A 26,910-nucleotide genomic window follows, 5' to 3' on the forward strand; every position below is an offset into this window, starting at 1 on the left:
GAGGGGAGGCAAGGCTGGGAAATTAGGGCCCATTAGTGGCGCTGGTGCCGTGGGTAACTCGGGCTGACAACTGAGCAGCATCTGGGAAGAGGGGGGTCAGCAGGGTCAGCTGAATGGGGGCTGTTGCTGGTTCTCTTGGTGGCCGTGAGAGCCATGTGCTGGGAGGGTAAGTGCAGGCATCCTGGGGACAAGCTCTGCTGGGGGCTGGTCCGCACCTCCTCTCTCCCCTGCTGGCCCCGGGTGCAGTCACTTGGACCTGTTCTAAGCTGCGGATGGGCACCTTATTCTGAGCCAAACTATCCTGAAAACCTCTTTATTTGGTAATTTTGTTTGCTTTTATAGATCCAGAAATACTGTTATACTGTAGTAGTGGTTGAATTTTGTTGCTTACTTGTGTCATGGGGTTTTAGCTTTTTAGTCCCCTCAAATGGCCTGCCAGAAATGCTAGCATGCAGAAGTGCCTGCCCTGAATACAGAGTGGTTGAGAAGAACCCCGCCCCCCGCCAGCTATTTCCTAAACAAGCCTTTTTCTTTCAATCTTTGTATATTGCTCATGGTGTTTCCTCTTCGTAGAATGTTGTTCTCTGCCTGAACTGTTGCTCAGCCTGAAACTAGGTCTCTGCAAGCTGCTGAGTGCCTTCTCTTGCTTTGTACTTGGACGTAGTCTGTTTTTACACTGCTCACCTTGTATTTTAGTGAGTTGATTATGTTGTTGTCTGCATTAGTCTGTGCCCTCTTATTTACTCTTGCAACCCTGGGCCAAATATAGGTGCCCAGAAAACATTTTCAAATAAATACTCTGATAAGGACCAGTACTTTTTTCCCCATTTTATTTTAATTCCAGTATAGTTAACACAGTGTTATATTAGTTCCAGGTATACAATATTGTGGTTCAACAATTCTGTACGTCACCCTGTGCTCATCATAAGTGCACTCCTTAATCCCCCTCACCCATTTAGCCCATTCCCCCACCTCCCTCTATCAGTCCTGGTTGTTCTCTATTGTTAAGAGTCTCTTTTTTAAAGTATTTATTTATTTATTTATTTACTTATTTATTTATTTGAGAGGGAGCGCATGTATGCGCGTGAGTTGGGGGGGGGTGGGCAGAGGGAGAGGGAGAGAGAATCTTAAGCAGACTCCATGCCCAGCACAGATCCCAACTTGGGCTTCATCTCAAGACTCTGAGATCATGATAACAGCCGAAATGAAGAGTCGGACGCTTAACCAGTTGAACTACCCAGGCGCCCCTATTGTTGAGTTTCTTATGGTTTGTTTCCCTCTCTCTTTTTCCCCCTGCCCATATGTTCATCTGTTTTGTTTCTTAAATTCCAAATTTTATGGTATCTGTCTGTGACTGACTTATTTTGCTTAGCATAATATACTCTAGCTCCATCTACCTTGTTGCAAATGTCAAGATTTCATTCTTTTTGATGGCTGAGTAATGCTTTGTTGTATATATGCATATATATACATACACCACATTTTCTTTATCCATTCATCAGTTGATGAACATTTGGGCTCTTTACATAGTTTGGCTGTTGTTGATAATGCTGCTATAAACATTGGCGTGCATGTACCCCTTCGAATCTGTATTCTTGTATCCTTTGGGTAAATACCTAGTAGTGTAATTGCTGGGTTGTATGGTAATTCTATTTTTAACTTTTTGAGGAACCTCCATACAGTTTTCCAGAGTGGCTGCAGCAGTTTGCATTCCCACCAGCAGTATATGAGGGTTCCCCTTTCTCTGCATCCTCAAAGGGCCAGAATTTTGGATTAGGCAGTAAAAATAAAAAAAGTAATTGATACCTTGCTCAACATACAAAAATTAACTCAAAATGGATTATAGGCTTAAATGTAAAACTACAAACAACTAGAAGAAAACATTTGGAAAAAATCTTTGTGACTTAAGTTAGGCAAAGACTTCTCAAGTAAACCCAAAGCATGATCCATTTAAAAAAAAAAGATAAATTGGACTTAAAGTCGTCTCCTCTTTGAAAGACATTCTTGGGGACTGTGTAGCTCAGTCCTTTAAGCGTCCGACTCTTGGTGTTGGTTTGGGTTGTGATCTTGGGGTCCTGGCATCGGGCCCCGAGTCAGGCTCTGTACTTAGTGGGGAGTCTGTGTGATTCTCTCTCCCTCTGCCTCTACCCCCGTTTGTGCTCTCTCTCAATAAATAAATCTTAAAAAAAAAAAAGAAAAGAAAAGAAAGAAAGACATTGTTAAGATAACAAAAAGAGAAGCCACAAACTGGTAGAAAATATTTACAATAATATATCTGATACAGGACTTTTTTCTAGAATATATAAAGAACTTTGCAAACTCAGGAAAAGACACACAAAATGGGCAAAAGATCTGACATTTCACTAAAGAAGATGTGTAGATGGCAAATAAGCACAGAAAAAGATGGCCATTTTATTAGTCATTAAGGAAATGTAAATTAAACTGAGATATCTCTGTACACTTTTTAAAATGGTTAGAATAGAAAGAAACCGACTATACGTAGTGCTGGTGAGGACATGGACCCAATGGACCCTTCACACATCATACCATATGACTTACTCCTGGGTTTTACCCAAGTGAAATAAAAACTTATGTTCATATAAAAAGCTGTGAGATGGACATTGGGGAGGTTATGTGCTGTGGTGAGTGCTGTGAATTGTGTAAGGCTACTGAATCACAGACCTGTACCCCTGAAACAAATAGTACATTATATGTTAGTAAAAATAAATAAATTATAAAACAAAACAAAAAATCTGTGCAGTAATTTTGTAGTGGCCTTTTTTTTTTTTTTTTTAACAATTGCCAAAAACGGTAACCATTCAGATTTCTCTCAACTGGTGAATGGAAAAACAAATGGTGGTATATCAGTACAATGGGCTATTGCTCAGCAATAAAAAGACATGGACTACTGATACCATTGCAACAAATGGATGAATCTAAAAGGTGTTAATGCGGGCACCTGGGTGGCTCAGTTGGTTAAAAGGTGTTAACGCTTAGGGGCTCCTGGGTGGCTCACTGGGTTAAGCAGCCGATTCTTGATTTCGGCTCAGGTCATGATCTCAGGGTCTTGCGATTGAGCCCTGCATCTGGCTCTACGCTCTGTGGGGAGTCTCCCTGAGGATTTCTCTCTCTCTCTCCCTCCCTCTGCCCCTGCTTGCACTCTCTCTCTGTGTCTCAAATACATAAATAAATAAATCTTAAAAAAAAATAAGAAAAAAGAAAAAAGGTTTTACGCTTAGTGAAAGAAGCCAGACTCAAAAGCCTGCAGACTGTACACAATTGGATTTGTATAGGAAAAGGCAAAACAGTCAGGGCAGAAAGCAGATCCGCGGTTGCTAGGGGTTATGGGTAGGGAGGGGTTGGCTGTAGGGGCACATGGAGGAATTGTTCTGGGCCTGGAACTCTTCTTTATCTTGTCGGTGGGGTTGGTTACACAACTGTGTTTTGCACAGAACACATAGAGAACTAAACACTAGAGAGTGAATTTTATAGTGTGTGAATTACACTTAATTAAAAACAAAAACCAGAGTTGATACAGGTGATTATCAAAAGTTTTGTTAACTCTTTTTTTTTTTTTTTAAGATTTTTTATTTATTTAACAGAGAGAGACATAGCGAGAGCAGGAACACAAGCATGGGGAGTGGGAGAGGGAGAAGCAGGCCTCCCGCTGAGCAGGGAGCCCGATGCGGGATTCGATCCCAGGACCCTGGGATCGTGACCTGAGCCGAAGGCAGACGCTTAACGACTGAGCCACCTAGGCGCCCATGTTTTGTTAACTCTCTTAAAGTTTGATAAAACTTCGCAGGTCTGGGGGCAGTTTGCCAGAATGTGATCACCTCTGAAGGCCTTTCAGGTGACTGTGGTAAGCGCCTCGGTATGCCTCACCTTTTTTTTTTTTTTTTTAAAGATTTTATTTATTTTTATTTGACACAGAGAGAGAGTGAGTGAGAGAGAAAGCACAACCAAGGAGGTAGGCTGTAGGATGTTACCACACTTTACAGATGAGTGTGGTTTGAAAAACTGGCAAATGTTGCGCAAGACAACATTAAATGTAGTTGATGGTGAAGGAAGATGTGGCAAGACACCACAGATGCGTTGCGTTCCAGCAGTGGTGACTCCCGCGTGGTGTGTGGAGCACGGCCTGGGTCATTTCATTCCGTCAGTGTAGCATTGAACCCCCTGTGAAATTAAAGATCTGTGACTGGCAGTTGGTTTGCTATTTCCAGCAGTCCGTTGGTTTTTATGTTTTATTTCTAAAATAAGTTTATTTCATTTTGACAGTTCTGTGAGACCTGTGAGTTATTGTTACTGAAGATTTCCTAGAGTACTGTCCGGTGAGTGTGAGGGGGGCTCAGTGAGTATTCTTAGTCTGTACATTTTTTGTTAGTTCATGGCACTTGAGCCCCACCCCATAAATGTTACCGTGAACCTGCCGTAAAGACTGTGAGAGGCACTTTGTAGTAGTGGCTTCTGGAGCCGGGTTACCTGGCTCTGTGTCCCGGCTCTGCCGTTTATTGGCTGTGTGACCTTGGGCACAATTACTTAAGTTCTCTGTGCCTCTGTTTCCTCATTGGTAAGGGAGGGGAGGGTGATAATTACAGTACCAACTCCATGGAGGGTTTGTGTGGATTAACTAAGCTAATAAATGGGAAGCCCCCACAACAGGTAACATGTAGCTGTTAGCTGCTATTGTTGTTCGTATTATTCTTCTGTTGGTCATAAGCCTTCCTTATGTTTATATCCAAGAATGGCTATGATGCTCTTTCACCCTTTGGCTTCCTGAGATTGGATTTCTTTACTTTTTGCAAAGCCAGTGGACTTACCTCATATTTTCTTTCCTCTTGTTTCCCTGAAGTTCCTCTGTCTTATATACTTCATCGCATATTTGATTTTTAGTAAGTACATTTGTTACATTTGGAATCTGTCTTCTAAAGACTCATTGCCTCAAGAAGTATGAGACCGAACTAAATGTATCTCTTAAATCCGGAGCAAGGGTATGTGGTTATAAATTGAGATTTGGAAACTTGGTAAATTTAGAGACCGAGTACTATAAATGAAAAGAACTTGTTTGCTTCTTTGTGTACTATGTTACTTTTGTAAAAGTGTGTCTTTTATACAGAGAAGTGCTGTCTCAGCACAGAGCTGATTGTGTTTGTCAGAGTATTTTGAAGGTACTTGTTAAAAAGCGCTTGTGGAATGGTTTGTGGAATGGCTCAGAGGTTTCACAGAGTATTGTCCTCCTCAGACCCATTCTTTAGTAGGACAAAATAAGATTTGTCTTTTAAGCTTGATGATATAGCAAACCAGTTTATTAGACCTTTCTTCTTGTGGGGTTCAGTTGGGTAGTACTCATTAGAGGTTCTCAAACTGCCAACTGATTCACTGGCAGTGATGATACTGAGAATCTGAGGTAACTTTTGCAGCCTCTCTCCTTATCTGAGTAAGGCTTCTTCACTGTGGAACCTGAACCATGAGTCCCCATTTCCCCTCCTCAGCCCCTGGCAACCTCTGTTTTATTTTCTCTAGTAACTTACTTATTCTAGGTACTTCACGTAAGTGGAATTATGTTTGTCCTTTCTGTTTGGCTTATTTCACTTAGCATGTTTTTAAGATTCATCCATGTTGTAGCATGTGTCACAATTTCCGTCTTTTTTTAATAACTGATTATTCCACAAATCCAATAATATAATTAAATAATACATTTAACCCAGTATCTCCAAAATCATATATCAAGATACAATCTGTGTAAAAATATTAATGGAATATTTTTCATTTTCTTTTTATGCTAAGCGCATCTCTGTGGGAGTAGGCACCTTTCAAGTGCCCAAGTGGCCAAATATGGCTAGTGATTTCTGTATTGGACAGTGTAGGTCTAGAATAAAGGATGATTACTTAAAATTATTAAGCAGCACAAACCTTTTTTAAAAGAAAAGTAATATCTGCTGAAAGACAATTTTAGAGAAGATTGTAGTCCTCAGCTACAGAAAAAGAGGATTTAAAAAAAGACAAAAGACTCAGGCATGGCTATTCTTTTGTTTCAAACTTCCCAAGGGTTAAGAGCCTTTAGAGGAAGAAATACTTAACTCTGAGTTTCTTTTCGCCAGAACCTTGATGAGTAGATGTAAAGAAAAGAACTCTTGACAGGATTTTTGATTCACACTGTCCTAAATTCAGTGCTGGCAAACCGTAGGTAATTAACATTTTGAGTAGAAAAATTTGAATATGAATAGAGCTGGAACAGAAATTTGCAGTGGGTGCCGGTGCCGTGGGGCTTGATGAAAAACTCCTGCCCAAACTCTGGATTTTTTCTTTTCCATTCCTGTTCCTTGAACTTTGGGGATTGTGCCCGATGTATGTGGCTGTCGGGAACAAGGCGCACACAGGGTTGTAGTCTGGAGGTGCCCCGTGGCAGCCTGTCCGCATGTGGCTCTGCTGTGTGCTTCCCCCCCCCCCCCCCCCCCCCGGACTGGACCCGGCCTGCACCCTGGCTCCAGCACAGGCAGGCCCCAGGGAGTCCAGCATCCTGTGGATAGCCTAGCCTGGCTGGAAAGGATGAATTGGAGTAATGCATCCCTGACGCAGGAATTCGGGTTTCTGAACAGGAGAGATTAGGGCAGTTTGGTGGGGCCGCTGTGTTACTGCGGCTGGTAGTAGCGCTGGCTTCAGAGTTTTAGTTACCTGGGGCCAAGTTCTGCATCTGCCACCAAATGGCTGGGTGACTTCAGACCTGTTACCTTACCTTTGGCCCTCCCTTACTCATCTACAAAATAGAGTGATGGTTGTATCTGCCTCATAGTGTTTTTGTGAAGATAAAGATACGTAATCCTTGCAAATTCAAGGGTTATCGTTGACATCATAATGCAGAACAAGGGTTATTGTTGCCAACATAATGTAGGAGAGCCTGGCATACTTTTATATTGCAGATATATATCTGCAAGCTGCAGATATAGAGCTCATCACTTGGGAAGGAACGAAATGGATGCTCAAAGAGAAGCGGATGTACTGTGGCAATGGGACCCTCAAAAGAGAGTGGGCCTAGAACGGTTTTTATATGAGCCTCGAATGTGTAGGACCCATAAACATTCAAGTGTTACAGATAGTTTAAAGAAAACTTAATGTACGGTGTGGGAAACTATCTATAGTTTACTCACCAGGTTAGAATGAGCCGATTGGAAGGGCGCACATGTAGCCATTGTAAGGGATGACAAAGAAAAGCAGTAACAAGCTAAAAGCACTGTCCTAACCTGGAGCCTTGGTGCTGAAGAGACCGTTCAGAGGCCCTGAGAATATTCGAGTAGTACTTATAACAAAAGGCTCTGAGGTAGCCAAGAAACTTTATTTTATTTTATTTTATTTTTTAAGATTTTATTTATTTATTTGAGACAGAGAGAATGAGAGAGACAGAGAGCACATGAGAGGGGGGAGGGTCAGAGGGAGAAGCAGGCTCCCTGCCGAGCAGGGAGCCCGATGCGGGACTCGATCCCGGAACTCCGGGATCATGACCTAAGGGCAGTCGCTTAACCAACTGAGCCACCCAGGCGCCCCCAAGAAACTTTATTTTTAAACCAGAAGTGAATGTTTCAATCCAGAATGGCTTAAATAAGGGTAAGACACATAATCTTTCAACTGTCATTAACATATGGTTATCCAGAATCACTCATTCCTTCAAGGCTGGGTGGCTGAGGTTCACCTGTGTTCAGAGGAGGGAAAGCAGGGGAAACTGGTTAAGAACTGGTGAAAAGTTAAAAACATTTAGAAATTATACAATCTTTTATGTATATAATACATGAAATACAACTGTGTGTTTTTTTTTTGCCCCTCCCCCCAAGAAAGGGAGAGGGGGAGGGGCAGAGGCAGAGGCAGAGGGAGAGGGCGTGAGAGAATCTTAAGCAGACTCCGCACTCAGCACGGAGCCCAATGTGGGACTCGATCTCACAACCCTGAGCTAAAATCAAGAATCAGACGCTTAACCAACTGAGCCACCCAGGCATCCCGTAAGTTTGAAGAATAATAAAATAGGCACCTGAATACCTGACTCTCGCAACTCAAGAAGTAGAATGCCGTCAGTCCAAATATTTTCCCCCTTTCCCCTTTCTTTGTTGTTGGTCCAGCTTTCAGAGAATTAGGCTTTAGAAAAAGGAAAAAAGCAGGTTACTTCAGATGAGTTAAAACACATTGGCTAGTATATTTCAGTATAAATTGAGGAACCATTTTGTTATTAAAGTAGATAATGATATGACTGAAAGGAAGTTATATTTTTTAAAAAAGCAAGACTAGAATTTCTTAACCCTCTGTTCTTGAGCCATTTTATACTTACCTCTTCATTGCGGTGGTTCTTTTCGTGGGAAGTGTTTTCTTGCTATGTAATTGTGCTGGCAACTTGACTCTAGTTTCTCAAGCACATGGCTTTCTCCTCTGCACCGTCTAAAAAAGAATGCAAATATTCCATGGCTGTGCTTACAAAATTGAGTTATCTTACCCCTCATCCATGGGGTTCTGCATTTCTTCTGTAGCGGTAGCCTGTCTTTTATAGGCTCACTGCATCCACTGGTTGAAACTTGATCATTTTTGGACTGCTAAATTATACTTATATTTTTAGATACTTTCTTTTTGAATTCACCAATTTGTCTCAGCAATTTTATTTTGTTTTAAGAGCCTGCTCATGATAGAATTAGAAGGGACAGACTGAATTTAGTTTTTAAAGCTAGTTTTAAATGAAATTTGTACAACCTTCACAAGATTCCCTTTCTTATGATAGAACAGTGTCAGAAGAATTTCACTGTTTTTTGTTTTTTTTTTTCCCTTCAGTATAACACTGTCAGGATTCCAACAGAAATTGCTTTGATCTTGATTAAACTGTGAATTTTATTTGAAAGTGAAAATTGGCATTTTGGAGGCTATTTATAATGGTGTGATGGCATTCTTTTTGCAGAATGTCCATTTGAAAGCTGGGTAACCACAAAAGGGATTTATTTTAACTGGAATATCATTTGGCAACACTTAACATTATTTAAGAAAATTATTTTTAATTACACAAATAACACCTATAAAAAATTTAAGTGTAGGTAAAGGCAAAATGCTCTGACCACCATTTCCTCATTCCTCATTTCATCTGCAAAAGTAAAGAAGACCTTTTTCTAATCATTTTGGAATATACTCTTCCCATTTACATGTATATATATGTGTGTGTGTGTGTGTGTGTGTGTATGAATGTACCATAGTTCATTTAACAATTGGGTTGTTATCCATTACTTGCTGTTGCATACAGAATTATGACGAGCATCTTTGTGTGATTCTCCCAGGCCACATGTGAATGTTTCTCTGGCTTAGATTTGGAAGAAGTGGAATTGCTGGATTGTTAACTATCTAGCATTGCCTATACTGAAGTCAATAAATAGAATATTGTTCGGCATGATTGGCCATTTGTGCTGTGAAATGAATTGTTTTTTTGTAATACTGTCATTTTAGTTAGATAAGGAGGACAGGGGCCAAGTGTAAAACCAGTGATTCTCAACACTGGCTGTGCATCAGAATAACCTCTAGGACTTTTCGGCATCATCACCCTGAGAGAGTGATTTAGTAGGTTTGCAAATAAGTGCAAATGGCCCTTAGGATGAAGAGGAAAATTAAATGCAAGAAGTACATCCCGAGACTTTCTTAGCGTGCCCAAGTTACCCAGTACTGGCTCAGGACCTAGTTCACCCCATAAAATGCAGTCAAAATATAGCCAAAAAATTTGTTTTTCTTTCAACTCTTATCCCCACAAATGCTTAACACATAAATGATTATTTTTTAAGATTGATGGAGAGGAAGAGATTTTTTTAGGAGGAGGGGACAGCAAGATTATAAGCATGAAGTCTGAATAGGACTGCATTTGTAGGATTGTGTTATAGCTTTCATAAATATTTTTTTTTCTTTTTCTTTTTTTTTTTCATAAATATTAACATAAATGAGTGTTGAGCTTTTTTACTATGGAGAATTTTTTTTTTTTTTTTTTTTAAAGATTTTATTTATTTATTTGACAGAGAGAGATAGTGAGAGCAGGAACACAAGCAGGGAGAGTGGGAGAGGGAGAAGCAGGCTTCCTGCCGAGCAGGGAGCCCGATGTGGGACTCGATCCCAGGACCCTGGGATCATGACCTGAGCCGTAGGCAGACGCTTAACGACTGAGCCACCCAGGCGCCCTACTATGGAGAATTTTGAGAACATTCTAAATGGGCCACACGTAGAGCATAATGGTTGAGGGCCCAGACACTGTACAGAGGCCGCTGCGGTTCAGATTCCCCCTCTACTAGCTCTGTGAACGGTGGCAAGTTACTGAGCCATTCTGTATCAGTTTCCCTATCTGTAAAATGGGGATAATGATAATATTTATCTTACAGGGATATGAGAGTGTTAAGAGATTTCTTATAGAAAGCAAATAGAAGAGTTCCTGACACATTGTGATTGGTATGAAATGTTAGTGTTACTGTTGTTACTGTTGTTGCTAGTTATCACAGATACAATTATGAATCCTAATGTCTTAATCTTTAGGTATTGTTTCATGCTCAAAATTTTTTTTTTTAAAGATATTTATTTATTTGAGAGAGAGAAAGAGAGAGAGCATGAGAGGGGGGAGGGTCAGAGGGAGAAGCAGACTCCCTGCTGAGCAGGGAGCCCGATGTGGGACTCGATCCCGGGACTCCAGGATCATGACCTGAGCTGAAGGCAGTCCCTTAACCAACTGAGCCACCCAGGCGCCCCCAAAATATTTTTTTTCTAAGTGACTAGAAACCAGCAACTCGATACATGCCCAGAGATGGTAAGGGTGAAGAACTTGTACTCTGGAATATCGATTCAAGGTCACTTTGATGTAACAAAGCTAGGTTTTCTGTGTCCTTGATACATTTAAGGCCCTTTTTGTTGATTTTTGCATATTAAAATGGAGAACTAGTTGAGGTTTTCTGTCTATGTAATTGGTAGGAAACCGCACAGACAAAAATAAAGCGGCTTGTGTTTGATTTGCTAAAGAATTTGTGGTACTTCATAACGTTTTGTAAAGCAACAAAGCCTTGGAAGTAGGTTTTACTATCCCTTGCTGCTGTTAAAGATTTTTGTCGACCGACATAAGGGACAACTGATGCTTGAGATGAGAATTTTAGGATTTACAAATGAGAGAGGTGATAATAGGCTTAAGTTCCTGAGGGGCACTATGTGGGTGGACAGACACACGTTGAATTGTGGAGAATCGACAACTCTCATAAGTAGCTCCATGCAGTTGAATATTGTTTCCCCAGCATGACATAAGATGTTAAAAATTTGCTTTTCATTCTGATTCACCTGTTGGATCTCTTAATTTAGCTGTAGCTGTATAGTTGGTTATATTCTACCCTGTGGAAAAGCAGGACTTCTTTGTATGGAATGTAAGATAACCCACCAGGGTCTCCGGCTTTATTTCCTACCGGTACCTCCCTCACTCTCTTCAGTCACCAAAGCAACTCGGATGACCCACACGACAGGGATCTCTAAGCTTTGTTTGTGCCATTTTCCTGTTGGGAGTGGGCTTTTCTGCACCTGGCAGAGTCCTCCTAATGCTAGTAATAAAGGTCAGATGCCGCCTTTGGCCCTTCCCTCTGCCCAGACAGTCTGCTCATTTCCTCCTTGCAGACTGCAAAGCACAGCGATGGAGCTAGGCTTGAGCTCCATTGTCCAGGTTCTCATGCTGGCTGAGCGACATACTAGCTCTGAAATCCTTTTTTTTTTTTTTTTTTAATTGAGATAAAATTCATAGGTTACCTTTTTCACCATATTAAAGTTTACAAATCAGTGGCTTTTAGAATGTTTATAATCTTGTAAAGACATTGCCATTACCTCATTCCAGACCATTTTCATCATTCTAAAAAGAAACTCTTCGTGCATTAGCAGACACTCGCCATTTTCCCTCCCCCCGCCAGCCCTAGGGCTACTTACTGTCTCTCTATATTTCCCTGTTCTGGACATTTCATGTAAATGGAATCATGCAGTATGTGTTTTGTGTCTGGCTTGTTTCACTCTCCATAATGTTTCAGGACTTATCCATGTGGTAGCATGTATCATTAACTACATTTCTCTTACATATGGATATACCACATCTCGTTTATCCGTTCATCAGCTGATGGATATATGGGTTGTTAACAGTTTTTGGATGTTATGAATAACACTTGTGTACACGTTTTTTTGTGAACAGTATGAACATATGTTTGCACTTCTCCTGGGTATATACTGAGGAGTGGAATTGTTAGGTCATGTGGTAACCTGTGGTTGAACTTTTTGAAGAACTGCCAGATTGTTTTCCAAAGTAGCTGTGCTGGTTAACAGTGCACCAGCAGTACATGAAGTTTCCAAATTCTCCACATCCTTGTCAACACTTGTTGCTGTCTTTTTGATTAATCAAAAAGTGGATATAAAATGATATTTCACTGTTTTTCTAATTTGCATTTCCCTGATGACTAATGACATTAACTTCTCTTATGCTTATTGGCTATTTGTGTTTTTTCCTTGGACAAATGTCTGTTAGATCTTTTGCCCATTTTTAAATTGGGTTATTTTTTTTTAAAATTGTTGAGTGTAAGAATTCTTTATATATTCAGGATTTTGGTTCTTTATCAGATATGTGATGTGCAAAATATTTACTCCCATTCTGTGGATTACCTTTTTTTTTCCTTGATAGTATTTTTTGATGCACAAAAGTTTGTAATTCTTAGGACGTTCAGTTTATCTATTCTTTTGTTTTTTGTACTTTTTGTGTCATGTTTAAGAAGTCAGCCTAATCCAAAATCATGAAGATTTACGTCTATATTTCCTTTTAAGAGTTTTATAGTTTTAGCCTCTATATTTAGGTCTTTGATCCATTTGGGGCTAACTTTTGTATGTGCTGTGAGATAGGAATCCAGCATTATTCTTTTGTATGTGTATATCCGGTTGTCTAGAACCATCTTTTATTTTTTTCTAAATTTATTTATTTTAGAGAGAGAGAGTGAGAGAATGAGTGGGACGGACAGAGGGAGAGGGAGAGAGAGAATCCCAAGCCGACTCCGCACTGAGTGCAGAGCCCAACACAGAGCTCTGTCTCATTACCCTGAGATCACGATCTGAGCCAAAACCAAGAGTCAGATGCTTTTTTTTTTTTTTGAAAGATTTTATTTATTTATTTGAGAGAGAGGATGAGAGAGAGAGAGAGAGAGAACATGAGAGGGGGGAGGGTCAGAGGGAGAAGCAGACTCCCTGCTGAGCAGGTAGCCCAATGCGGGACTCGATCCTAGGACTCCAGGATCATGACCTGAGCCGAAGGCAGTCGCTTAACCAGCTGAGCCACCCAGGCACCCAAGAATCAGACGCTTAACTGACTGAGCCACCCAGGCGCCCCTAGCACCATCTTTTGAAGAGACGTGCTTTTCCCATCGAATGGCCTTGGCACTCTTGTTGAAAATCACTTGGCTGTAATGTGAGGGTTTATTTCTGGACTCTCATTCTATTCCATTGATCTATATGTCTTCTCTTTATGCCAGTTTCACACTGTTTTGATTATTGTAGCTTTGTAGTAAGTTTTGAAGTCGAGATGTGTGAGTCCTCCAGTTTTGGTCTTTTTCCAAGATTGTTTTGGCTATTCACGGTCCCTTGAATGTCCATATGAATTGAAGGGTCACCTAGCCCATTTCTGGGGGGAAAAAAGTCAGTTAGAATTCTGATAGGAATTGTGTAAATCTGTAGATCAATTTCGGGGAGGATGGCCATTTTAACAATGGTAAGTCTTCCAAGCCATGAACACAGGTGTCTTTTCATTTAAGTCTTTAATTTCTTTCAACAATGTTTTGCATTTTCAGTGTGCAAGTCTCTCATTTCCTTGGTTAAATGTATTCCTAAGTATTCTTTTTGATTTTATTATAAATGGAATTGTTTAGCTCTGGAAGTTTTAGAAATTCTTAAAACTTTCAAAGTTTTAGTTTCTGTGCATGCAAAATGGAATTTATGTTGAGTACCTACTTCACCAGTTGTTGTGAGTTAATTCACATAAAGGGCTCAACAAGTAGGCCTGATGGTTCAAGCTAAACTGCGAACTCTCTGAGGAGTGGAATTTTGTCCTACATATTTTTGAGACACCTTCTTCCTCCCCCTGTTGAGGTAGCATTTAGTGCTGTGCCTGTTGGTACTGAGGGAATGTGGAAGGATGGGAAAATTGTACTGCATCATCAATTTCAGTTCTTAAGTTTGAAAGTTAATGTGGATTGGGAGTTAGGGACTCTAATTCCTCCTTATACTTCATATTTTGATAGGGCTTCTTTTCTTAAATAAGCCTTGTACAGTAATGTTACCACGTCTTAAGATAGTGAAGTCACTTTTCAAGATGGTTGAATGGACCTTGGTTTACTAAAGGAGTCAGAAAGCAAGAATTCATTGCCTTGGTGAACTCACAGTCCTTTATATGCCAAAATTGTAAATGAAATTAAAATGTCTTAATTTATAACATTGTAAGCCGCAATATTAGAGAACCGAGTAGTTTCAGTTGTATATTAATATGTAGCATGAAAAGCAATCTTATAATTAGGATTATAAAATACTTCCTTTTTCTGAGTACTGTAATTTCTAAAATTTGTATATCAGAAAAATGTATAAACGGTATTTATTTTATAAGTGTAAAACAGAGAAAGCTTTAAACTTGATCTCATGGTAGCATTGGATCTCTCACCCTGAGTTTAACAGCTCAGTTATCTAAGAACTTGTGTTACTTCTTCTGTCTCCCAAACAGAGTCAGGGTAAGAGTGCCTTTGTTCTGTTTAGCAGCCGGGATTAACTATTAATGATACTCTGCTGTGGTGAGAAATGTGTAGACAGTTTTCAGGGATTAGTTCCATTACATTTCATTGCTGATAGAGGGAGGGCATTGATGGTGATGCTAAAAAAACTAAGCATTTATTTAAACATTTATATTTTCACATTTTAGTGCATTTTTGTATTTAGTTGTCCTGAAATTCCTCAGTATCAGAAGAACAAAAACAATGGTAACAAATACTGTCTGATGCACTGTGAAGTCTGAACATACCCCTACAGTGCCAGGATGGGTGATCTGGGGTCTTGGGCTGGTGCAGACGCAGCTGGAGCCCCTGGCTCATCTTCTCCCTGCCTCTTGCTTTGCAGGCTTCTGGGGGTAAGTGAGGATGGGAGTCCCTGTTTGAGGGGCTTGACCCACTTTTCTTGCTGCAACTTGAGAATCAGTAACCTTTCCTTTTGTTTTTTATTTTTAATTATTTTTATTTTTATTTATTTATTTGACAGAGCGTGACAGAGAGAGGGAACACGGCAGGGGGAGGGGCAGAGGGAGAAGCAGGTTTCCCGCGAAGCACAGAGCCCGATGCACAGAGCCCGATGCGGGGCTCCATCCCAGGACCCTGGGGTCATGACCTGAGCTGAAGGCAGTCGCTTAACGACTGAGCCACCCAGGCGCCCCTAAACCTTTCCTTTTAAACTAATGTTCCTTTTAGGTTATAAATTGCACTCAGGAATAATTTAAAAAGTGTGACAGAAGGAAAAACATTTCCTCTAGTGAGTGAAGTTTCTCGTAAGTGGCAGCAGCAGCTACCGTGAAAGTTCAGACTGAAAACCTGACCAGCTGGAGACCACCTCCTCCTCCTCCGGTCCCTCCACCTCCCACCCCCGCCTCATTGTCGGGTTTGGAGGGAACACGTTGTTCTCCGTTGGCACCGTACCACGTTCAGGAACACAAGTAATCCTGTTTGGGGATTATAGCCCGAGAAAATTTGATACTGGAAAAAGACTACTTTTAAGGAAGGGGGTGAAATTGGGACTTTTATCTTGAAAAATAAAATCAGGTTCAGAAAGGAAGCTTATTTATGAAAATTTGAATTGTAATGGAAAAACAAGTACCGAGTATTAGAATGAACAAAGAATGTATCAAGTGTTAATTGTTTTTGACATGTATTTTCATACTAAATTTTATATAATAACGTGATTGGATATCTTTTAATTTGTAATGCAGTTATAATGAAGGACATTTTTGTAAACTATTTAAGAGTTTTATTATTTTCCCCATTAGTCACTGATAATCAAATAATTATCATTCTTGAGACACTTAGCATATTATTGTCCTTGTTGATTTTTCTCATCAGTTACTAACCTTCCTAACTCCTCCTGTGGCCTCATTTCTCAGTCGCTGTCCTCATTTGGGGTTCTAATATTTCATTAGTATCTTACACTGACTTTGTCAAATGTTGCATCTTGTGTTGCCTTTTTTCAGTTTTCACTTTGTTCTGGATTTGCATTCTATTTGAATTGTTGTTGGGACTGTATGAGCATCAGTGAGAGAGAGAGAAAGAAGGGGGTGGATGGGTGGACATAGAGGCTAGGGATAACCAGGGACAGTTTGAATGGTCAGTTCATTAACGATTGTTTTTGTTAGCACATTTTTTGCTTTTCTGTGTGTTCTTATAACAGATGACTTGAATAACGAAGGCTGGGATAACAAGGACTCCATTTTTAGATTAGACCATCTTCATGGTGTTGGTCAGCTAATCACCAGCCTTCCTAGAGGTCTCAGAGAGCTTGCTTTACTCCTACCCCTTTATGAAGGGTCTCGTCCGTGTCCGTCTTTGAATTTTGAGACAGGAACTCAGTACTTGGTCCCAGATGGTAATACCAGGGATTGACACTTGAGCCAGAAAAGCTTCTGCAGGCCCAGTGTTTTGCATTTAAATGGGAGCCCCTTAAAGATACTTGCAGGCTTAAGTTGGAGACACCAAGAGAGAAGGCCTGTAGCATGCATCCTTCAGTAGTAGAATCTGTGAACATATGAAAGAGGAGAAGCAGTTAATTGGTAGTGACAGGAGAAGTGGAATTAGGGTCACAGAGGTGTTGAATCACCAGAATGGTGAAGCATTAAGGCGGAGAGCAATCCTTCTGAGCACTTGGTAACAGGAACTCTGAGTATCAAGAGCTGCCCTTCCTTTTGAACAAGATTCTCACTGTGAGGCCTATGGAGGCCTTTTTCTATTCTTAACTTCTAGATGTTTTCTGGCAGTATTATCCTATCACCTGAGGTAAACTGAGCACATACCTGTTTCTTGCAGCCTGAAATGGCTCTAAATATATATAAAGCATTAATTAAAAAAAAAAATCCTCCTTATTTATGTGTACCCAAAATAAAATCAGCTTTGTGAATGATTATGTAAAGAATTTGGCAAGAGGAAGGAAGTTTAGTAAATCTGTTGGACTAACACCCATGGAAAAAGGATGTATGTGTAAGAATTGAGGTAGAACTGTCTGCCCAGTTATGTCTTATTTAATTTCCATGTCCTAAAAGACAGGGTCCCATGTGAGCTCATGTTTGGTGTGTAGTGCAGCTGTAAAGGACGTGGGAGCATGTCATCTCCACGGCATCCCTGTGTTAGTCTCATGCTGCCACTACTCTTAAGATCCAGGTGGATTCAGGGCTGCCCACTTTCCCTTCCAGGCTATCTGTTCTGTGAAGCGCATCCTTTATTGAACTTTGTTTTAATAGTTCCTATCAGTAACTGCTCTTCCTGGTCTGGGTTCTTAGGGATGGGCTCAGCTCTGGACTCAGGGCCCTGCGTGTTCCATGAGTCTCCAGACTCATGTTATTAAGTGGAAAATGAAATATTAGAGATAGTAGGCCATTAACCGAAGAATTAAAAATATTCATCTTTACAAGGAATTTGAGTATCTTTTAAAGTGTAGGTATGAGAATAAAAGGTTTTTGTGAAGAAGGTCTATGGGTTGGATAGAAGAGAATGAGTGGGAGATCCTGGTGAATTGGTTTTTCCTTTTTGGTGTGTAAAGTGATGCATAACAAGAGTATGATGTCATAGACTGACCAGTGGTTGTAATCAAGAAAGCCAAATAATAGTGATAATTTTAATTGATTGGAGATATGAGAAAGTAGAATTTAGAAGCTGATTTTACTTTATTTTTTTTAAAGATTTTATAGAGAGAGAGAGCGCGAGAGAAAACACAAGTGGGGAGGAGAGGGAGAAGCAGGCTCCCCACTGAGCAGGGAGCCCAACGCGGGGTTCGATCCCAGGACCCCGGGATCATGACCTGACCCGAAGGTAGACAGATGCTCAACGGCCTGAGCCACCCACGCATCCCAAAGCTGATTTTAAAGAAAGCTGAATGTTCTGCTTGGGTTGCTAGTCCTTGGAAATTTAGCTGTAGCTCGCAGAGATGGTAGTCTTTTGGAGAAGGTGAAGAGTATTCTTGCTACCAGTTGTTTATCTTTTAACTCTCCAATTTCTTCTTCATAAATTCAGATGGTTCAGCTAGGTGATGACCTCTGAGGATTCTTCTAACTCTGCAGTTGTTTGAACCTCTAGTCAGAGGTACTGTATCTGGAAATGTATATTTAAGAATAAGGAAACTAAGTTAGGTAGATTGTAACTTTGACGAGAATAGGCTAAGAAAACCATCAGACTCAATAAGTGTGAATTGAAGTGAAATGTCAGTTCCCCTTCCCTAAGGAAGTTGTGGTCTCAGGGGTGTCAGACAAGTAGTGTATGTATTTTAGTAATTCTCTAGTGCAAGTGTATGTGATCTGCAGAGGGGCAGAGGAGGTGAAGTGTATTCTGTCTGGGACGCTGTCAGAGGGGAGGGAGCGCTTGGGCTGAGATTAGAAAAGGGAGTTGGGTGTGCAAGGGAAGCAAACTGGGCACTGGCATCCCAGGGAAGGAAACTGCGTAAGGAAAGACTTGGCGGTGTGAGAAAGCATGGTGTGTTTGGGGAAGTGCAGAGTAGCGCTCAGTGGCCCTAGAACATAAAATAGATGGAAAAGGGTGAGTGGTGGTGATGATACTCCAGATGAGACAGGGATGCTAGTCTGGGATCCTTCAGAAATTCCTGGCTCAGAAGGGCAACGCTGCTGCTGTTCAGGGAGACCCTGGACTGAGAAGTTGATGAGGTCGTCAGCCTTAGATGCTGCATTCAAGGCGTGTCAGGACCATGTACATAGGCGAAGATGTCTGCTGGGGGTGGAAGGACATACAGTTCTGGGTTGCAGGAGAGAATATTGGGCGCGAAATTCATGTTTAGTCATCATCAGTGTCCTTTAGTTGTGGATGTCAAGGGAATAGATGGAAGAGTCAGTGAATGAAAAGAGGGTCATACAAGAGAAGTATGACTAACATGTAAGGTCTGAGTGAAAAAAGATGATACAGCAAAGCACGTAGAGTTAGGAGGAGAATCATAAGAACACAAAAGGATTAGAAAAACAAGAAACTTCTGTTGTCCCATAATGTTACTTATAAATTAAAACAAAATTATGACAAAAAATATCAACCATAATTTTGAATACGCTTATTCCAACTACATAGGAACCACTTGTTCGTTTTCTTTGTGAAATAAAGAAGTGTAGCCTTAGTACTCACTGGCCTGAATGAATAAATGGAGACTGTGGATGGTTGAATAAATATGTATTTATGGGGTTGTAAGATTGCTGCTTTGGAAGAACTGAGGAGTGGTGGTGAAGAGAGTAATTTAGAATTGTGGGGGTGGGGGGCATAAGGTTTTCAAATGTAACTATAAAAGCAGATTGGATCTCTACATCAATTCATAGACTGAAATACCTTCTAAAAGGGTCCAAGATTTACATGCTAAATAAAATTATAAAGTGTATTAGAAGAAAATGGGGTGATTTAAAAAATTTGGTGTGGGGAAAGTCTAAATATAACAGGAAGACCATCATTCATTAAGGAAAAGATTGGTGGACTTAATTGCAAAAAATGAAATAAAGTATATAGGGTCCTACATACTGTGAATGAAAGAGAAGAACAACCAGCTGATTTGTAGTGTGTGTAAGAGAGCATCCTAAGTGTGGTCATGGTAGAGGACTCAAGTGATCAGAGGTTCAGGAGGCTGAGGTCCTTAGCCAAGGGTTTTGGGAATTCCTATCTGTCAATGTGAACATCACATGGCAGGGATTGTGGTGGAATGGCTTCTAGAGTTCTTAATGAATGTGGGGAGTAATCAGACCGTGGCTGGTATTGGTAAGGAGAAGTGGGTAGTAGAATAGATGGGATACACGGGCCTCAGAGTATACAATATTAACGTAGTATTTATGAACATTCCTAAACGTTTTGGTCCTTCGGGAGCTAGAACCAAATCTGAGGGTTTGAAGAAAATGTGAAAATGATGGTAGAAACCTGTCCATGTATTATTGGACACCATTTTGGTTTGGAGCTCTCAAAGCTTTAACTTTTCGTTTCTAATGTTTATACACTTCCTAAGAGCTGTGCAGTTTAAACTTGGGTTTTTTTTTTTTTTTTTTTTTAAGATTTTATTTATTAGAGAGAGAGAGAGAGTGAGAGATAATGTGAGGGGGAGGGAGAGGGACAAGCGCTGAGCACAGAGCCTGACACTGGGTTTGATTGCACAACCCTGAGACCATGACCCAGCCCAAGTTGAAACCAAGAGTCAGACGCTCAACTGACTGAGCCACCCAGGCGCCCTTAAACCTGGGGTCTTTCAGCTTACATGCACAGATAATCTATACACCGAAGTGCGAATTTTTTGTCTTTTTGAAATGAACAATTACCACAATGAAGGATTCAAGTGTAACCTCATTTCTGACTTGGCTAGTTGATAAACTTGAGAATAACTCTCTAGATGGGGAGGCCCAGATACAGATTAAAGTTAAACTTCCATATATAATCAAACTGTAGTGATAAAAAGGTATATGTTGAGCTTGGTGTAGTAAGAGTTAGAAGGTAGATCAAAACTGGAAAAGCTGTTTAAGATAGGACAGACCTACTGTACCTCATTAATTAATTCGGCAAATATTTGTTGAGGATCACTGTCCTTTGCTAGGCACTCCCTAGCAGTAGACATGGAGGGCTGACTAGTGGGCACGAACCCTACATCTGCATGACTGTCATGGAATACTATATTTCGTTAAATCATCACAATGGCCCTTTACGAGCCATTATTATCCCCATTTTATAGGAGAGGAGATAGAGGCTTTTAGAAAGTCCAATTTCCCAAAGGTCACGTGGCTATTAAAAATGTTAGAGGAGGGGCGCCTGGGTGGCTCAGTTGGTTAAGCGACTGCCTTCGGCTCAGGTCATGATCCTGGAGTCCCAGGATCGAGTCCCGCATCGGGCTCCCTGCTCAGCGGGGGGTCTGCTTCTCCCTCTGACACTCTTCCCTCTCATGCTCTCTGTCTCTCATTCTCTCTCTCAAATAAATAAATAAAATCTTAAAAAAAAAAAAAAAGTTAGAGGAGCCTGCCTTCAAATCCATGGCTGTGGGTGGCCAAGCGTGAGCTCCTAAACACTGCGCTCTTTTGAAACCTGCGGGAGGGGTGTTACTGAGCATTTACTATGGCACCTGGTGCCAGATTCTGTTAATCCACACAGGAGTCCTCAAGGTAAGTTTCATGATCATCATCTCCATTTAACCACTGTGCGGTGTGCTCTCCCCGGTGGTTAGGTAGTTTGGCCTTAGCCTGTGGCAGATTCCGTACTCTCATCAGATGTTTGTGCCAGTTTTATATAGTGCCCGTTGGATCAAGTTGGGAGCTTAAACAATTTGGAAAATCCCTTATTTTAACAACATTGAAAGGCTATTTCTGAACAGGTCCACTGTATTTTAGGCAATTAATTTTTGTTCCCTTTTCCTTTTCTATCTTTTCATATTCCTTTGATTTCTGTAATCGAGATTCTTAAAAATTAAGATTTGTTTTACCCCTAAGAAAACAACCCCGAAACTATTGAGGTCTACTTTGAAATCCTGAGACTGCCTGTAGTAGTATTTCAGTGGCCAGGTGTTTTATTTTTGCTATGTGAACTTTTTATTATGCATAGAAAGCACATTCACGAATAGGAAAACAGCTTTGCATGTGAAATAGTCTGGGTAATGGGACCATGTCCGTTTTATTCACATAAAATTATGTGCTTTTAGGTTAGTCATTGGTATTCTTAAAGGAAATGTGTTAGAGTTGTTTTTTTTTCCTTTTCCCCCTCCCTTTTATTTTTTACCTCTCCTTCCCTTTTAGTCTGGTATCTTTTTTTTCCCCCAAATACGTATCAGCAATTCTCTTTTAATTAAATTGAGTTGGCGCTTCCATTTCTGTTGCAGATGGCATTGTCAGTCCTTTCCTAAAAGGACAAGTATATTATCTGCTCGGTAACTGGGTGTTGCTGTTCACTTGTGCTGTACTGTGAAGGAGGAGGGGAGAATTAAGGTGTAAAATCGAAGTCTTTTTCTAAAGGAGTTAGGGACTAGGTATTAAACAGATTCTTCAATTAGAGACAACTGAGAAATCATAACAAAGGTTAAAAAAAATTTCAATCTATAAATTGGGGTTCTGGTTTAATATTTCATTCTTAAGTGACAAAAATGATTCACTGAGCCATATTTTTTAGGGCTGGTGAAATGCAAGTAGCCAAGGGTTGCACATCTGTTCCTTTCAGCTCATACCTTTATTACCCAGGTTTCTCAGATGATCTAGGGTATCGAATGCAGTGGTGAGCATTTCTTGTTTGTATTTTAATTTGCTGCATTTGAAATCTTCTGGTAGAGCCCTGCTAGTTCTACCTTAAAAAAGAAAACACCCCTCTGCTTAAAAGAAATGGTACTTCCTGCTTTCATAAACAGTCATGTGCATAGTTTAGCAAGGCCTGGTGCCTCTGGAGCTTTTTCCCTTTATAGCACCATCGAATCCCAGTCCTAACAGAAGTACTGCGAATCTTGTGGCCTCTTTTTGAACAAAAGGGATCAGAGAGGAAAAATCTGTTGATATAAAGCTTGAAAGCAAGGGCAGGCAATCTTGGTTGTGAATATTTTCTGATTTTTCCAGAAATCAAGCAGAAGATTGAGCTGCTGATGTCAGTTAACTCTGAGAAGTCGTCCTCTTCAGAAAGGTACAGCTACATCTCTTGCATGAACAATTAATGGTGTAGCATTGCTAAGAAACAAACCAGGACGTATTTTTTTTCTTGCCAAGTTTGCTGTATAATGCATTGTACTGCATGCTGGTCATTGTGCTGTATTGAAGATGTGTTTTTGGGCAGGCTGTTCTGCTTTTACAAAGGGTAATTGATTTTTTAAAAAATAGTGAAGCCGAATCAGCTGCAGCACGCACGCCGTAGCCCAGCAGAGCGCTAGTTCATGTGTGACAGCTGTTGAAGGCTTTAAAAAATAATTTACCGAGCTGCAAAACAAAAATTGTGCTTTCTTTAAGGAAATATTGGTATTAGATTTTCTTCCTGTATTTTGAGGCTGTTGCTACAAAATTACCAACATTATCTGTAAGATCTAGGTTAAAAATACTTGGCTTTTGGTTGTCATAAATATTTTCTTACGTGGAAAGGGAGTGCCATTTGTAAATAGCTCAGGAATTGCAAACCCACAGATTAGTCACATTCTGAAAGAGAGATATATGCTCCTTCAAGTCTGTGCTAGGGAATGGAACAGTCGCTGCATGCAGTAATGGTTCGTGCCTGCAGGTAAGCACAAAATGACTCAGAAGTGTTTTTAAAGCAATTATTTTATCTGTCAATCAAATGATTATACCTGTAAGGAGGTATTTCCTTAAAATGGCTATTTTACTAAATAAATGGAATTGATATTTTTATCTCAAGCCAGAAATGAGGCTATATAGTTGCCCATTTTGATATGTAAATATTGTGTTCACTTCTGTTTGCCAAAATTGTGTATACTACATAATGTTTTAAATTGAGGTTCTTGGGCATACAGTTGATGCTTACCTTTCTTTCTCTTGGTTACCTAATAGTTTATACTTTATGTTGATATTTTGTTTTGAAGGTGTGTTGATTTGTCTCGCCTGTGGCTAGTTTTCAGGTTATCTTTTTTGTTCACAGATTTAATATTTAGGAAAATATTATGGAGACATGATTTAGTAGTTGAGGAATGATAGAGGAAAAGCACTGGGGAAAAAAATGAGGTGAAGAACTTACCCTGGTAAAAAGGATTTATTTAATTCAAGTACACTAGTGTATGGAGGACGTGATCTGATGGCAAAATGATGACATTAAATCGATTTATTAGTGTAATTAGGTGAAAGGCCCCTGGCTGTAATTTAGAGCATTACAAATAAGACGTTAACTACTTTCTTTAGAAACTGAAAACAGAAAAATTTATTCACATTTGTGTTTATTTCTGTGTAGTTTCTAACTCCCAGTTTGTGGCTAGCCGTCCGATTTTGAACACTCTGTTTGCTGAGATGAAAAACAATCTAGACCCTTGTGAGTGTTCTGTCAGTAAAATGGTGGTGATGGGAAGGGGGGGAGAGGGTGGTGGTGTAAATAGTGAGTGGTCCGGGGGCCAACTGTCATGTTGGAGTTTGGTTACCAGGAAGAGCATTCTCAATGGGATGGCGGCAATAATTATGTCAGCTCTTTTGAGTAGCATGAATTCTCTATTGATAAATTGAAGGTTGGGCAGAATGGATGAATATTAGCGAGAAACAAGTTAGGAATGAATGAGGTTTCTGTGGTTAAAATAGATTCTTCTAAGGAAAGATTCTAAAATATTTTGGTGATTACATTTATTTATTATTGTTGTTATTTATTTTTTAAATCTTTTTACCCAAGCTCTTGTAGTTAAATTTGATGGAAAGGGAGGTTGCATGTGGTTATGGTTTTAAAGTTTAGAAATCAGCCACTATGCTTTATACAGTTTTACCAGAGCTTGCTTGCTTTGTTTGTTATTCTTTTGGGGGTGCTTAGACATATATATGGCTTTTGTGATATGCTGACTTCATTGGTGATAAATGTAGTTTATGGGTCAGCCAACACTTTGCAAACACAAGTTGTTTCATTAATGTGTATATGTTAAAAATAGAAATTACTCCTTTTTTCTTCTCTTTTTTAAAGGCATACAATAATGAGTAGTCAAATCTTTTGTTTTTTTAATGTGTTTGAAAAAACTTGAGAAACAAGAATATGAAGTTAAAAAAAAATTTATGGCCTAGTAATGCTATATCCTGCCCATGAATGTAATAGCTTGTAGGATCATGTAACATTACATCACGTCCTTCAATTCCTTGTTCACCAGTTACTTAAATTTTTAAAGTCTTAGGTTTTTTTGTTTTTTTGTTTTTTTAATTTAGCTGTTTGAGTGTTTGAGTCATGGCCTTAAGTCTTAAAGCTATTTGGAATTTACATATGGTCAATATTCCTTTTTTTTTTTTTTGGTAAAAATGATAAAGAAATCCTGTCTTTTAAAAAAAATTTTTTTTATTAACGTATAATGTATTATTTGTTTCAGGGGTACAGGTCTGTGATTCAACAGTCTTACACAATTCACAGCACTCACCATAGCACCTACCCTCCCCAATGTCCATCACCCAGCCACCCCAACCCTCCCACCCCCCACCACTCCAGCAAGCCTCAGTTTGTTTCCTGAGATTAAGAGTCTCTACAGTTTGTCCCCCTCTCTGGTTTTGTCTTGAGAAATCCTGTCTTCTCTAAAAGAAGGGAGAAGCTACTTGTTTGCAAGAAACCAAAACTTAACCATTTTCCGCAGTTGATTTTGTTCACTGTCTGCAGCATAGAATGATCTTTTGATATTTCAGGCCTTCCAGTGGAGAAGCAACATTGCTAAGTACAAAATATAATAAACAGTGATGTGATATTCCTAATAATTCTTCCATCTCATATTTTTAACCAAAGGCTTCATGGGAGTTGCTAGTCCTGTGTGCCGGCTAATGTTGGCTCAATTAATTCTTACTCAGTTTTGTGAAATGGGAGAAACAAAACAAAAAATAACGCTAATTCACTTCTGTAGACTTAGGATCCTTCATTAGGAAATAAAGCTGATTTGAAGCAATATGTGGAATTTTGAAGGTTGTTTTGGAGCCTAAATTAGAAAATATGTTTTCTTAACAGATCTTAGTAACACCTTGAAATTTAAGGTTATATTTTTACCTTTAACAGAACAGTGGAGGCCCATTGAATGTTACTTTGTTTTGTTTTGTTTTTAAGATTTTATTTATTTATTTGACAGAGAGAGAGAGACAGTGAGAGAGGGAACATAAGCAGGGGGAGTGGGAGAGGGAGAAGCAGGCTTCCCGCAGAGCAGGGAGCCTAGTGTGGGGCTCCATCCCAGGACCCTGGGATCATGACCTGAGTTGAAGGCAGAGGCTTAACGACTGAGCCACCCAGGCGCCCCCCATTGAATGTTATTTTGTAGGGGAGGTATGGAGTCCTGTTCAGAAAGGCTGACTCATAGGATGAAATGCAGTGGGGTGACAGAAAGTTATAGTTCTATTTTTTGGTTTTATACTCTGGAGAAAGGGGAAAATGTTAATCAATTTTTAAATTAAGGACAGAGAACATTATTGAATGAATTAAAAAAACAACAACAAACCACATGATACCTGATTTGTACGTTATTGCCAGTTGAGAGGAACACATTATCAGTTGCAAGGGGGCCCCCTTCTGCAGATTTTAGGAGCAGATCTTACTATGAGTATCTGCTCTTTAATTGCTGCCTGTTGAATGAATGAATGTATTCATCTTAAATATGGTAGTGAGAGGACCAGTCGCAGGTTTACTTCCTTACCTACCCCCGTTTAATGAAAAAAAGAAAGCTGTGAACATTTATTTGATATAAAAATTAGGTTTTCAAGGTTTTGTTTCTTCTTGACTTTTCTTAGCCATGACACTTCTGGGATTTGGAAACTTATGGGGTGGAGTGGGTGGGGAAGAGGAGGGAAAGGAGTAGTAATCATGATAATAGCTAGCAAAAAGGTAGTAATCATTTATTAAACAGTTCCAAATACGAGTTCTAAGTGAGGAGGGGAGGGGAGGAGGCAGGGTGGTGTGGGGGAGAGAGAAAGAGAGAGAGGGAGGGAGGGAGGGAGGGAGGCAAGGATTGCCTGTGGGGAGGACTCTGACACATCATCCC

At 40.0% G+C, this 26,910-nt stretch overlaps 1 protein-coding gene across 6 annotated transcripts in view; it reads left to right on the forward strand.

The window, feature by feature from the left end:
* The window catches only part of SRPK2 (SRSF protein kinase 2), a 248,444-nt gene that overhangs the window by 77,067 nt on the left and 144,467 nt on the right, over positions 1-26,910 (forward strand). The window contains exon 3 of one of the 6 annotated variants that reach the window (XM_035020396.1): positions 22,838-22,901. The exons of 3 other annotated variants lie outside the window; for them this stretch is intronic. In XM_035020396.1, coding sequence (XP_034876287.1) covers positions 22,864-22,901 — 38 coding nt within the window. In that variant the 5' untranslated portion in view covers positions 22,838-22,863. Of the gene's footprint in view, positions 1-22,491; positions 22,902-22,983; positions 23,487-26,910 lie in introns of those variants that run through there. 2 more of the 6 variants (XM_035020395.1, XM_035020394.1) reach the window with 2 other exon arrangements.

Source organism: Mirounga leonina, unplaced genomic scaffold (genome assembly GCF_011800145.1).
Source record: "Mirounga leonina isolate KUSES-001 unplaced genomic scaffold, KU_Mleo_1.0 Mir_174, whole genome shotgun sequence".
Taxonomy (NCBI): Eukaryota; Metazoa; Chordata; class Mammalia; order Carnivora; family Phocidae; genus Mirounga; species Mirounga leonina.